The following is a 13,495-nucleotide window of genomic DNA, read 5'->3' as shown; positions in this document are numbered from 1 at the left end:
GCCCACAGTAGATATGCAGTAAGTAAGTCCTTTATATGGATGGGTAAAGTGATGCAGTGTTCAGGAATACATATGAAGGCAACTGCCAGTGGGAGAGATTTTTAAATATTTTTATTTTCAAACTGGAAAAAAATTTCAAACTATGTAATTTCTCCAAATTGATATAATTTCATTTGCAGTTTTTTTCTGTGTTTCTTCCTCATGATTGCTTTTCAGTGATCAATTTTGTGAGTTTTTTTTTTCCTGTAGTTTGGCAGTAAAAAAGAGTCCTTTCAATGACCTATACAGTTTATGTATGCTTTATGTATCCAAGTAAATATTTTTGACTAAATCAATTATATTTTTTTCTTCCAAAATACCTTACAAAACAACTTTTTCTTGTCACAAAGGATATTTATCTGCAAAGATACTTTAAGTCACAAGTGTTATAATTAGAACAAAGCATTGTTTGATGTAGGACTCAAAATGTTGTTTCTCCATTATAAGTTGATGTAATCAGTATTTCAAGTACATTATTGTGATTGCTTTTCAACTTAAGTTTAATTCAGGTGGGCATTATTATTAGACTTTGTGAAAGTAAAATTTGAAAATACTGGGTTGGTAAATGTTTCTTATTAAGGAGCTCCATGAAAGTGGCTCATTTTAAGTAGAGGACATTTCCCTAAAGTTATGCATTCTGGATGGAAAAAGAAACTTGTCCCCAATTAAAGCATCAATGGAGACCACAACACATCTAATTGGAGTCATGTACCAAACCTATTATACAGTTTACTGCCTTTTGATAGGTCAGTGACTACTGAGATTAGCTTGTTAGCATCACACTTTGAAAAAGAACTGCAGGTATTCTCTGTGACTGAGGGAACTGATTGATTTAATGGACAGCAAGAAACTTGGTCACTAATTCATGAAACAAAAATCAATATATCTGTAAATATAAATTTTCCCTCATAGTTAGTCTAGATGGATGGAATTATATTGAGACAGTTTTACTGTATCTCAAAATATCACCATCACTACTAATTACCACATTTTGATTAATCTTATGTACTTTGGTTAATGCATTTTGCTGAATCCAATATATTACTATATTGATAAACAGTAATTTTAGACAAAAGGCTGCCTGAACTTTGAAATCATCTTAAAAAAATGTTATTAGGAAAAATGTTATTATGAATTATGTGAAACAAAATGTTTGTTTATCTAGACATATTTAATTGCCAGCAAAGAAAGCAATTAAAAGTAGCTGCAGAGTAAGAGGCCAACCTTCGTTAAACATGGTTTTAAGATTGTTACAGAACTTGTGGTGATGATAACATGGTGTCTTGGAGGATGTTAACAACTGTAGCAGAGTGTTAATTAAGAATGATGTAATCTACAGCTCAAAATTATTAGTATCATATGTTAGTTTAGCTGGACAGGAACAAAACCTAGTTTCAGTTATGATAATAGCTCAAGTAATATTTATAGTGGAAAGATTAACATTTTATTTTTATGCTGTTCCTGAGACATTTTAAAAATCCTGAATGAAATACAATCATGTGTAAACATCAAGGCCCTAGTTCATTTACATATGTGCCAGATTTTCAAACTGATTGCTATTTGAACCTAATCTGTCATTGCTGGCTGCATTAGCTACAACAAACATTACATTTACATATTGATTTCTTATTTTGTTTTAGTGTAAATAATCCATAATTATAGTAAATTTAGTCTTTTGTTGACAAGAGCTCATATGACTCTGTAAGTTTAGAATGGAAATTTAAATTGCCATGTGTCATGCTTTTTAATCTAAAATCAGATATATTTAAAAGGATAAAAAGATCATTGTAGATCACAACATATTCTAAAGAGACAAAAGAGAAAAATTCTAGTGTGTTTTGGAAAGATGTAAAGTGTAAATGAAAAATTCAATAATGTATTTTAAAATTATTTACTTTTTTATTATATAAATCATAGGTGTTTGAAATAAATTAATGTTCTTGCTTCAATATCAGGCCATATTTAAAAAATAAAATCTAGTATAAATAACCTGATAATTCTGTCTTATATTGATATTTTTATTTAAAATATCCAGTGCAAGAAAAGAAGTAGCACATATACACAGCAGGAACAAAAGGAGACTTTCTATCTCTGTATTGATAAAACAAGTTTTTTTTTTTTAACTACACATGCAGCATTGATTTTAAGAAGTATAATTTCACTGATGACAACTCACAGATGTCATTAGACATACAGTGTTATTAAGTCATAATGGCAACAAGCCCATGGTTCCCTTTTACACTGATTAAAAGTGTGTTGTATTTTTGAAGTTAAAAAATATTGGGGAAGCTGTGCACTGTGGTGCATGCCTATAATTCCAGCAGCTTGGGAAACTGAGGCAGGAGGATTGAGAGTTCAAAACCAGCCTTAGCACTCGAGGGGTGAAGCAACCAGTGAGACTCTGTCTTTAAATAAAATCTAAAATAGGGCTGGGGATGTGGCTCAGTGGTTGCCCCTAAATTCAATCCCCAGTACCCTCCCTCCCAAATTGGGCCCATTGAATTGGGAAGATGATGGCTATCAGTTTATTCAAGCATTTTTTATGGTTGAAATATTTTATGGAAATGTAATTAACATAAAGTAAATGTACAATTCTTAAGTGTCTCAAAGTTATGTATGAGTTTTGACAGAAGTATATGGTTTTCTACCATGGATTTTAACGAGCCAGGTTTTAATTTGGATGTATACATACAGGTGTCTAACAAGCAGCCACTTTCGAAGTCTATACTGAACTGATGACAGCTTTTACTTGAGTTCTGTGAATATAGAAGCCCTAACTAAGGTCCCTTAACATTAGTCAGCTTGGGCTGCTGTGACAAAATGCAAGAAACTGTCATATTTAAACAACAGACACTTATTTCTTACATTTCTAGAGTCTGGAAGAAGTCCAAGATCAAGGTGTCAGCAAATTCAGTTTCTGAGAGTGCCTTCATTTTGTCTTGGCTGCCTTCTTGCAGTATTCTCACATGGCAGAAAGACAGAAAAAGCTCCAGTTTCTCTTAATCGTTTTATGAGAACACTAGTGCCATCATGGGGCACCATCCTAGTGACCTCATCTAAACCTATTACTTCCCAAAGGATTCACCTCCAAATGCTATCAAATTGGGAATTAGGACTTTAATATATGGATTTTGGGTAGGACACAAACATTTTAGTCTGTAACAGCCCTGAAAATTTATCTTTATCTTTTCTAGTTTAGTTGTTAGTTTTGATGGGGTTAGACTTTATAATAGTGAGTTTCTGCCCTAGAACAGTTAATGTTTTAATAGGTAGTCTATGATTCAGCCTGGTTAGATCTGCCCACTGAAGACTTTCAGAGGGAATTCTGGATTCAAGAAATTGCAGGAGAAGAAATTCCTCGATGATATTTTTATTCTTAGTTCAAGATTCCTTAACCTGTTAATGTGATACACTATGAAATGGGCCTGCAGAGGAGAAACCATTTCTCTTTATTCTTCAGGAATTAATGATAGGTCTGTAACTACATGGTGATCAAATGGTGGTTTTACTACTACAGTGCAGCTGTAAAAAAAAAAATTGAAAAAAAAATCAATATATCATTTATTAATATAGCCCTGAGCTTTTCTGGCCTGCTGAAATGCTCTTTGAATATAAAATAAATTCAGTCAAGACAATAAAGACTTATATTTATTTTCTTAGTGTTGCTGATTTATCAGTTCTTGACACATGAAGGGTAATAATATATGGCTTTGTACATTCACATGTATAAAAATGCCTCAACTACAGATTTATCTTTTTTCCTGATAAATGTTTATAGTTAAATTGGTAGGTGATCTTCTCAGGCATAGATAATAGATTCTTCTAATGAAGGAATATTGGAAACCCAAGACTTGTGGACAAGAAGAGAGTTATTTTTGGCTTAGATATTAATGCTTAGTTATGCTAAGAATGTTAGGAAATTGATTGTCTTGTCTTTATTTTAGCATTCCCTCTCTTACACATACTCTTCCCCAGTGTTAAGAAATTAGCTGGGTGTGGTGGTGCACACCTGTAATCCTGGCTGAATCAGGATGATTGCTTAGCTCAGGAGTTCAGAGCCAGCCTGGGCAAACATAGCAAGACACAGCCTCTTTAAAAACAAAAGAAAACAAAAAACAAAGAAACAAACAGACAAACAAACAAAAACCTTGTTAGAAGAATTATGAGATGATAAGAATTAAAATGTCTTCTGTCCTACGTCCTTATGATTCCATCCCATCCCATCCCATCCCAAACAGCCACTATCTCAGATTTTGGGGACAAATGTATATGGTTTTGATTATATTTTAAATATTAATTCTGTATTTGAAGGTAGAGCAAAGTATACCTGATCCTTGTCTGTTTTATAGAAACTAAACCATGTCTTTGTTGATAAACATAAATATCCCAATTGAAAAAAAATGGAGAAAAAAAAATTAAAAAAAAGAACAATGAGGAGAGACCGTATGTTTTATTCTCACAAAACTATTTCTTGCAGTGTGTTAGAATTTAAACTGCTTTTTTAAAGTTTTTACATTTTTTTGTTGCCACTTTTTATCATCTCTTAGAGAGAAAACATGCCATTTAAAACAAAAACATTTCATTATTTCTCACCTAGCTATTTTAGCTGATCATCCTTCTTAGACTTTAAAAATCAAAAGTTGAAGTAGCATTTGCATTTTGAAATGCTACTTGAGAGACAGCCTGTGTGATTGTTGATGGTTGTGGTTATCCTGACAACCATTAGGACATTAGGAGGCACTGTGAGGGAAAAAAATTGCTTCTGGATACAGCAACTGAGTCCCTAATTTTTTCCATTAGCTTCAGCAATTAGAGTCAATTTGCTTAGATAACATTTTAGCAATAAAATCCTTGCAAATTTTGCTGGATTCTATAGAAAGTATAGATGGTCTCATTTAAGTATCTTTTGGTATGTGTAGCACATTAAGAAGATCGGTATTAGAGTTTTAAAAGCACATGGTACCATGTGTACCATATGTGAACTTATGTGAATTTTTTCCATTTTTTAATTTATTTTAATTAGTTACACATGACAGTAGTGAATTTTTAAAATTTTTTTTTTAGAGAGAGAGAGGGAGAGGGAGAATCTTAATATTTATTTTTTAGTTCTCGGCGGACACAACATCTTTCATTGTATGTGGTGCTGAGGATTGAACCCGGGCTGCACGCATGCCAGGCGAGCGCGCAACTACTTGAGCCACATCCCCAGCTCAGTAGTGAATTTTTAAGTATGCTTGTCTACCCATCCCTCAATAAACTCAATGGAAGCAGAAATATAATCTTACTGGGTTCAATTCCCTGGTAATTAAGGGCAAATCAGAAGAGTATAATCTCTGAAACATGAATATGGTCATTTTCCTGGCCTTATTGCACTTAATGTAGCAGTAGCATTTAGTGTGATTGAGCATGTCCTAATTGAGACAGTTATGTCATTTGGTTCTCTTATACTAGACTTTCTTGATTTTTCTCTTATCTCACTATCAAACTCCATTAAAGGACCCCTTCCCCTTTGCTTTATTTCAAGTGACTGGAATTCCTTAAGGGCTCCATCTCACCCTCTCTGCTTTTCTATAGATAACATATTTTCCTAGGTGATTTCTTTTGGCCACAAAGTCTAAATATTGTCTGTATACCGTTAACTCTCTTGCTTTGACCTCTCTTGACTTTTGGCTCTTACATTCAACTGTTTGTGACTTTTTTTTTTTTGATGCCTAATAGGCATTTCAAATTTAATATATCTAAAACATCGCTCTCAATTTCCCCACCCATTTTCCTTGTTAAATGAAATTTCATCCTTCTCTTTGCTCCAACCAGAAACCTTGGGGTTCTCTTTTTCTCTCACATTTCATCTAATAGGATAGGTACTACTGAGAAATTGAAAGAAGCACAATGAAAACTGAGAAGGAAGTACTTAACTCTGCCTCAGAGTAAAAGAGGGGAAAGCTTTAGAGTAAAAAGACATATAATATATAAGTTGAAATATGAAAGATGAGTGGTAATACCCTAATTTTTGTCACTGAGAAGTGATAAAATTTTTCTGGCTTCTATCTCTAAAATGTATTCTGAATTGAACAACTCCTTTCCATCTCTAACTCTACCATCATAGTCCAACACCATCACTTCTCTTATGGATTAGTTTCCAGTCTGTCTTCCTATATCTCTCATCTCACTGTAGCCAGAGTAATCTTAAATAGATGTAAATATATATCAGCTTTTACCACTTTTCTTTTTCCTTAAATATTTATTTTTTAGTTTTAGGTGGACACAATATCTTTATTTTTATGTGGTGCAGAGAATCGAACCCAGTGTCTCACGAATGCTAGGCGAACGCGCTACTACTTGAGCCACATCCCCAGCCCCAACTACTTTTCTTTTAACAAACCTCCAATGTTGCTACAAGGACCTATGACCCTTGTGGTCTCTTTGTTATCATACCAACCTCAAGTTATATCTCTTCCTTAGTGATGCATTCTCTAACTGTTCTGTGGAAAATAATTCCTTTGACCTTGACCCTCTGTTATCTCGTATCTTATAATCCTGTTTTATTTTCTTTACAACACTTAACATTCTTTAAAATTATATATTTATTTACTTGATCTTTGTCTCTTTTACTAGAATGTAAGTTTTACAAAAGCAGGGACCATGTTTTTTTTTTATTTATTTTTTTAACCCACCACTATTTCCCTAGCAACTAGAATGTCATGAACATAGATAGGTGTCTAGTAAGTACATGGGTATATTATGTCCCTCCCCTAGTTTCCTTGTGTAAAAAAAGTGCTACCTTTTCCCTTACTGAAACAAAACAAAACAAACAAAACTTTTTTATCCCTTCTGAATGATAGACTTTTAACTTCCTACTTATCTTTCATATTTCAACTTATATATGTCTTTTCTTCTGAAGCTTTCCCATAACTCTTTAATCTTTTTACTGAGATAGAATACTTCCTTCTCAGTTTTCATTGTGCTTTCAACTTCTCAGTAGTACCTATCCCACTTAGACTTGAGTTTTTCTTGTTTGGATTGATTTCCTTTGTATCTGAAATAGCAAAACATTGAAGTAATGTTGATAAATAAATGAATCAATGTCTTAACTCTAATGGTAGTATTTTAGAAGACAACATTGTTGTATGAGATACAAGGATGAATCAGACTTTTACATTGTGGACATCCACAACTTATTCATTATTCAGTAAGAATCTGCAGTGTTCCAATTTTATGTTTAAGATCTAAGGATACAATGACAGAGATTCTTGCCTCAAGAAACCTGGTAGAATTTCTTTTGATTTTGATCAGTGATATTTCATGATATATATTAGTGCTTCCTAGGTATTTTTAGTCTGTAATTAACCTGTGAACTCTACAGGAGGCAATAGAACAAACAGCTTCTAATCTTTATGTTGTGTGCATGTTTATCACATAATAACAAAGTTTCAGATGGGCAAAGCAGGAGTTATGAAGGCCAGAGCCATGTAGCACAGCTAGAATATTGTCAAAACTACACTCAAGGCAGGGAGTATAGATTATTTGAATATAATAGGCAATAGACTTTTATTTTAACCTTAGATTAAAGATAGTATGTCTTAATAATTAATAGACATTAAAATAGAATTGTGACACCTTTCTTAATTTATGTGGCTAAATATCATAATTGTTTATGTTTCTGATAGATTTCTAACATTTTGGAACTTAGAAATGGGATTTTTAAAACGTTGCTTAGAATTTTTTAATTTCTTAATTCTGTATAGCTGGGTCCTAAATGAAAGCAGAATTAGTTTGAAGGAATTTTGGTGTATAGTTCTATATATTTCAGTATCTTCTGAATTTTGACAGAAATCTTATTTCTATTGTTGTATAAATTCATGAGTATAAGCAATAATTTCATACTTATTCTAGTATAGCTGCTTCTACCTTAAGATTGAACCAGTCTTTGCATATTTGTTTTAGTAGCGTATTTGGAATTTGACATAATTGATAATTGGTTCTTTAGAGGAAATATATATGTAGACAGAAGCATATAACTCATGGAAATTTAGTATGTATGCAAAGTATTTAGAATTGAAGTTTAAAAACATTTTGGTAGAGAAGGAGTTAACAGGTTAGCTCCCCTTGGTTGTTCTCAGCCTGCTCTCTTGCCTTTAGGAGCTGAAAAGATGATAACATTGGGCCCGGACATGCCTGTGTGGAGGTTAGGGTACTCCTGGGGTTTTTGCAGCTAGCTGTAAAGCAAGCTAGAACTTGTTCATCTCTGAGTTCCTTGTTTTTCTTTCAACCCTTTCAGTGCCCTGCAGGAGTCATTAAATCAAAACTTCATGCTGATCATCACCCACCGAGAAGTCCAGCGGGAGTACAACCTGAACTTCTCAGGAAGCAGTACCATTCAGGAGGTGAGTTATGTCTCACAGCTAAGGAATAAAGGTAGCTCATTATAGCTAATGTTGACCCTGTTAAAAGAGGGCTTATCTGCTCTGGTTGGAAACTCTCTTTATGTTTCATTATTGGGTTCTTAATTTTAATTAACTGGAACATCAGTGATTACTGTAGATATACTAAATGATTTGACCCAGAAAGATATGTTGTAAATGGGAGCTCTTGATAATTCTTAAACTCATCTACTTAAAACCCTGCTTAAGAATAATGCATTATCATATAAGGTGTTTCATGCTTTCAATAGTGATTATTCAAAATGTTAATTTGGAAATTATTGATAGCTTTCATTTTGGAAGATGCTTATATTTTATTTGAAAGGTTACTCTCAAATATGTTACCTATTCATATTTTTTACTCTTCTGTTTCTAAAAGAAATTTGAGGAAGCTTTTCTTAAACAGCTCAATTCTATCCTTGGACAGGATTTGTAAGGTGCTGTTGGAGACTGTCATTTAGCTCGAATATCTGAGAAGAGTCTATTTAGCGTGTCAATATTTTCTTTACCATGTCTAAGGAGGGCCACTGTTTCAAAAAGGAACCTCCCCCAAGAGAGAAGAGGTACCTTCTTGGTATGCCTTTGGCCCCACCTACCTAAAAGCCAATAATTTTGTCTCCGTAGGGGGAAAACATTTAAGGTTATGACTGAACTAGTGTATTCAGAAAGACTGAAATAGTAACTGTGTATTATTACCCCTCATAATTTATGAAGACAATAGTCTTTTTGTCTGCTAATTTTTTGAAGAGAATTAATCATGCCTAATCTTGGATTATTTCATAATTTTTTTTACTTAAGACTATATTGCTTAAAATATTACTTATGTTATCTTGGAAGAACCAGTTATTTTCAGAAGTATATAAATTGTTTCAGTAATGGCTAGACAATTACTGTTTCTTCCTTTCATGTTTTGTCAATGAATTTACTCTTTTGAATTTGGAATAAAGATCTCATTGCTTTAAATTTATTTTCTCCATTGATCACTTAATTTGTTACTGGTAATCAAAGTCTTTAAAAAATTTTTCTGACTCCTAAATTGAATCATATGTTTAATTTATTTGTTTTTTTTTCAGGATTATCAAAACATCAATTTTCATTTCACTTTTAATCTCTATAATGTGTTAATCTCTAATGGATATTCTATGCTCTAAATTTAAAAATTAAAAATCATGTGTTAGTGTATTAAAAATAATAATTTATTGTGGCTCTACCTCAGAGTTTCAACAGAATCTTTATGACAGTAAAATAAAAATTATATATGTGAATTTTAATTAAACAAGGAAATGCAGTTTGAACACAAAGCAAAGATAATGAGAGATGAATTTGATTCTGTTGATTCACTTTCTGAATTGAATGGTAATATAATACATGATGGTTTAATATAAACTGCTTTCTTTTTATTTCTGGTTGAAGTTTATATATATATATATTTTATATATATATAAATATATATATATCCCCCCTGGGGTGGGGGCAGTTTCTGTTAACTCAGGTGTATGGGTGTATTTCAACTTCCTTCCACAAGAGGGCAGAAAGGACTATTAAGCTGATAGCCTAAAAATGCCATTCAGTGTTTTCAAATTAGCTTCTCTTATATTAACAAAAAGGAGCATAATGGCCAAGTTATTGTTTGATTTACAGATAATTGGCATATTGCAGGGAGGAGACTTAATTTCACCCTTTTAAATTAAACAGGGAGATTTAAAAAGACATAAAATATTCATTAATGTTCGGTGATTATAAAGTAGTGGCATATATTTATTTTGCCTTTATTACTGTTTCGATGGGAAAATACTGCAAATATTTCCGAAATCGAGTTGGCCATACTGACAAGTTGAAATGTTTAAGCAGCGTTAATGCAATCTGCTCACACCTGATATCCTATGCAGAATGATTCAAAATGACTACATCAATTATTAAAAGAAATATTTAAAATTCTGTAAATGTGCCATTGTGAGCCACAGTTGGCTGAAACTGTTCTCCATGGCATACTATTTAGATTATCAAATATATTTTAAGCTTCAAGGACTTGAAAACAGTAAATCTTTTTCCTAACATTTTCTAAATATCTTTTGAAAAATGTTCCAGGAATATTTTTTGCAGAAACAGATATTCTTATGTATTTCTTGGTAAGAGTTTGGTTTCTTCTTCTTTTTTCCTTTTTGAAAGTTATTTTTAAATTATATTTTGAAATGCTAGCTGCCAGGAAAAAATAAATGTAGTTATTTTTGTACTAATTGCTTTTCTGTGAGTAGACAGCCCACATTGGCTCTTATTTTGAACAATTTAGAAAAAGGATATGGATCACCTCTATAGGCATAGTCCTATCACTTTTCTCCTTCAACTTGTGGAATACCTGTGGTTGGGGTGGTTTCAAGAGCAAGAAAGGTGTTCTTATGTACAGCCTTGCCACCCACGGAGACACTTAAGTATGTGTATTATTTCTTGTTGTAGGACTACAGCTGTAATCAAAATCAGCTTGATTGCACTAAGATAAAAATATAATGTTGAAATAATTTTGGAGTTATATTTTATAAATACTAATACTTCTATTCTTAACATGGAATTTTAATGATGCCTTGTGTTCTACGGTGTAAATTAATCACCAGTTTCAGTCTTTGTAGTACTTAGTCCAAGAATGAATTCTAACCAGTAATAAAAAATTGTGAGAAAGGAAGAAATTTTAGAGAAACCAAACGATTCCTAATCATTTTTCCAGTGTAGTGTATTATTTTTGTGTTCTAGGTGAAAAACAGTTGTTAATTTTAGAAAGCCTTGAAGTTTTTAAGGAAAGCTTTTTGTTTTTTGACCCAGGGGAAATTTTTGTAAATGAAATACGATTGAAAAAGGAACTGATTTCAGCTGTTAATTGGACAAAATACATTCTAAAAAATATTGAATTAGAAAATAAAACCAAGATTCAGTTTGAATTTCAGATTAATTCTTCAGTGACCATATGGTCATGCAAGTTAGTGGTGATAAACCAACAGTTGTACAAGTGTTTGTTCATTCTGACTCTGGTCTGCTGCCCCATGACACATGACTTTTGTCCTTTGATGCTCTAGATTTTAATTTAAGCTAGTTAGTTATTGAGGGTTTAATTTTGATTTTATTTTTGTTTTAACCTTTTTACAAATCCTTCCACTTATATTATCCTCCTATTTGAGAAGGCAGTAAGAGTATAAAAAGGCCAGAATGGGGAGAGTTTCAAGTAGTCATGAGAAGAAAAATCCTTTATCTTTTCCATTATTACAAAACAGTTTATAAAAAATTATATAATTATATGACAATTTTTGTGACAATCTATTTTTTTTTACCTTTTGACTCCTAAATTGGTTACTTGTCACATTTTAAAATGCAGACCTTCCTTGAAAATTTAAACAAACTCCCCTTGTTATAAAAAATATTCTACCCTGAAAATTCAGATTTCTAAACAGTTAGTTGTACAGATTTAGTAATCTGCTGATATTTTTAAAGATCTGTGATTTCCAGTGCACTTGGGATGGGTTAAAAAAGGGAGTGGAAGGAAGATCGATTTGCCTTTTGCAAATCCTAAACCCAGGTGTGGAAAAGGATATAAGTCCCTGAAATCAAGCCAACTTTTCTTGGAAACTGATTCTTTGTTGTCTGTCTTATTATTGCAAAAGCTTCTGTTAGGCAAAATATCTACTTTTCTTTGTAGATGTCATGCAACTTAAGGAATATACACCTGATCCAGAATAACAAAGATAAGAAACCTAAGTATTTTTAGTGTGGAATCATGGGGTATCACTTATGTATTACAGTGAGAAGCACAATGAATAGCTATTGGAATTATTTAAATCCTTTCCCAAGTTTCACTTTACCCCAGAATTCTCACTGTTCTTACTAATGTTGATTTACTTCTTAATGGGAAGAAAATGGGTGAAATGGACAACCTATAAAGCTATGTCTTGCAGGGTGTAACAGCACATTTCACTACTAGTACTATGTTGTACAAACTAGTGATTAAGTGGCAAGCCAACAGAGTTTTTGAATCAGTATCAAGACAGGAACTTACATATTTAAATCTCCAGTTCTTTAAAATAATTGTAAAAACACGAGGCTAATTTTAACAGTGAAAATTTGAGCCTCATGGCAGGTTTTGTGTGTTGTGCCTATTTTTCTGCTTGCTACTTTCTGAACTTGTTTGACTAATATATACTTTGGAATATTCTTTAATTCTGGTGGCCAGTAACAGTTGGTGAATATGTAGTTTTTACAGATTGTACTAATGAGCAATTTTCTAGCAATGAATTGACTATAACTTCTTAACTAACATGCCTTTTAAAATGTTTTAAGTATTGAGTGTTTTTGTTTTGTTTTTGGTTGGTTTGTTTGTTTTCCAGTATGGGGAAGGAGGGTTGCTGGCACAGAACTCAGGAAAGAGTAGGATAGCTAAGAATGTGCATATGCTAGAGGGTTAAATTAAGTTGTGTGCTTATTTAATTAAAAGTTTAAGTGGTTTGTTTTTGCTGCAAGATAAACGACATATTAGCTCAATTAGAATAATAATTTTAATTAGCATATATCAGAGTTTGATTTTTTAAAAATTTGAAATCACAAATGACATCTTGGCAAGAATGAAAGAGATATAAATTCTTAGGCACTGGCAATGAATTCAAGCCTCTATTCAGCTTTCAGAAAAGGAGATTATGAGTTTTTTCTAAATATGCATATACATTACTTGTTTCATGTTGCATTTTAAGACAAATTTGTTGAATCTCACTGCTTTAAATAAATTACAAATCAGTAATTATCATTTTATAAGTGTTGAGGTTTTCCTTAATTTTTTAATAAATCATCCCCTCAGAAAGAAATTTTAAGTAATACTTCCAAATGTAACTGTTCAGAAATTACCCCTCCCCAAATCCCCGGAAGTATTTTAGAATACTTTCCCCCCCCTGTCCTGTGAGTATTTTTTGACCTGCATTTCAAGAAGATACAATGAAATTTTGTTAAGAATTAAAGGCAATGCTGTAGTCCTTTGTTACTTAAGATGTATGTATCCTCTCATT

General features: G+C 32.3%; 1 protein-coding gene across 5 annotated transcripts in view; it reads left to right on the top strand.

Annotated features, from left to right (window-relative positions):
• The window catches only part of Faf1 (Fas associated factor 1), a 384,137-nt gene that overhangs the window by 161,875 nt on the left and 208,767 nt on the right, over positions 1 to 13,495 (top strand). For all 5 annotated transcript variants that reach the window (XM_078026234.1, XM_078026231.1, XM_078026233.1 and 2 more), the window contains one exon: positions 8,318 to 8,423. In XM_078026234.1, coding sequence (XP_077882360.1) covers positions 8,318 to 8,423 — 106 coding nt within the window. The remainder of the gene's footprint in view (positions 1 to 8,317; positions 8,424 to 13,495) is intronic.

This window comes from Ictidomys tridecemlineatus, chromosome 11, assembly GCF_052094955.1.
Source record: "Ictidomys tridecemlineatus isolate mIctTri1 chromosome 11, mIctTri1.hap1, whole genome shotgun sequence".
Classification (NCBI taxonomy): domain Eukaryota; kingdom Metazoa; phylum Chordata; class Mammalia; order Rodentia; family Sciuridae; genus Ictidomys; species Ictidomys tridecemlineatus.
This window is presented reverse-complemented; position numbering and strand designations above follow the sequence as displayed.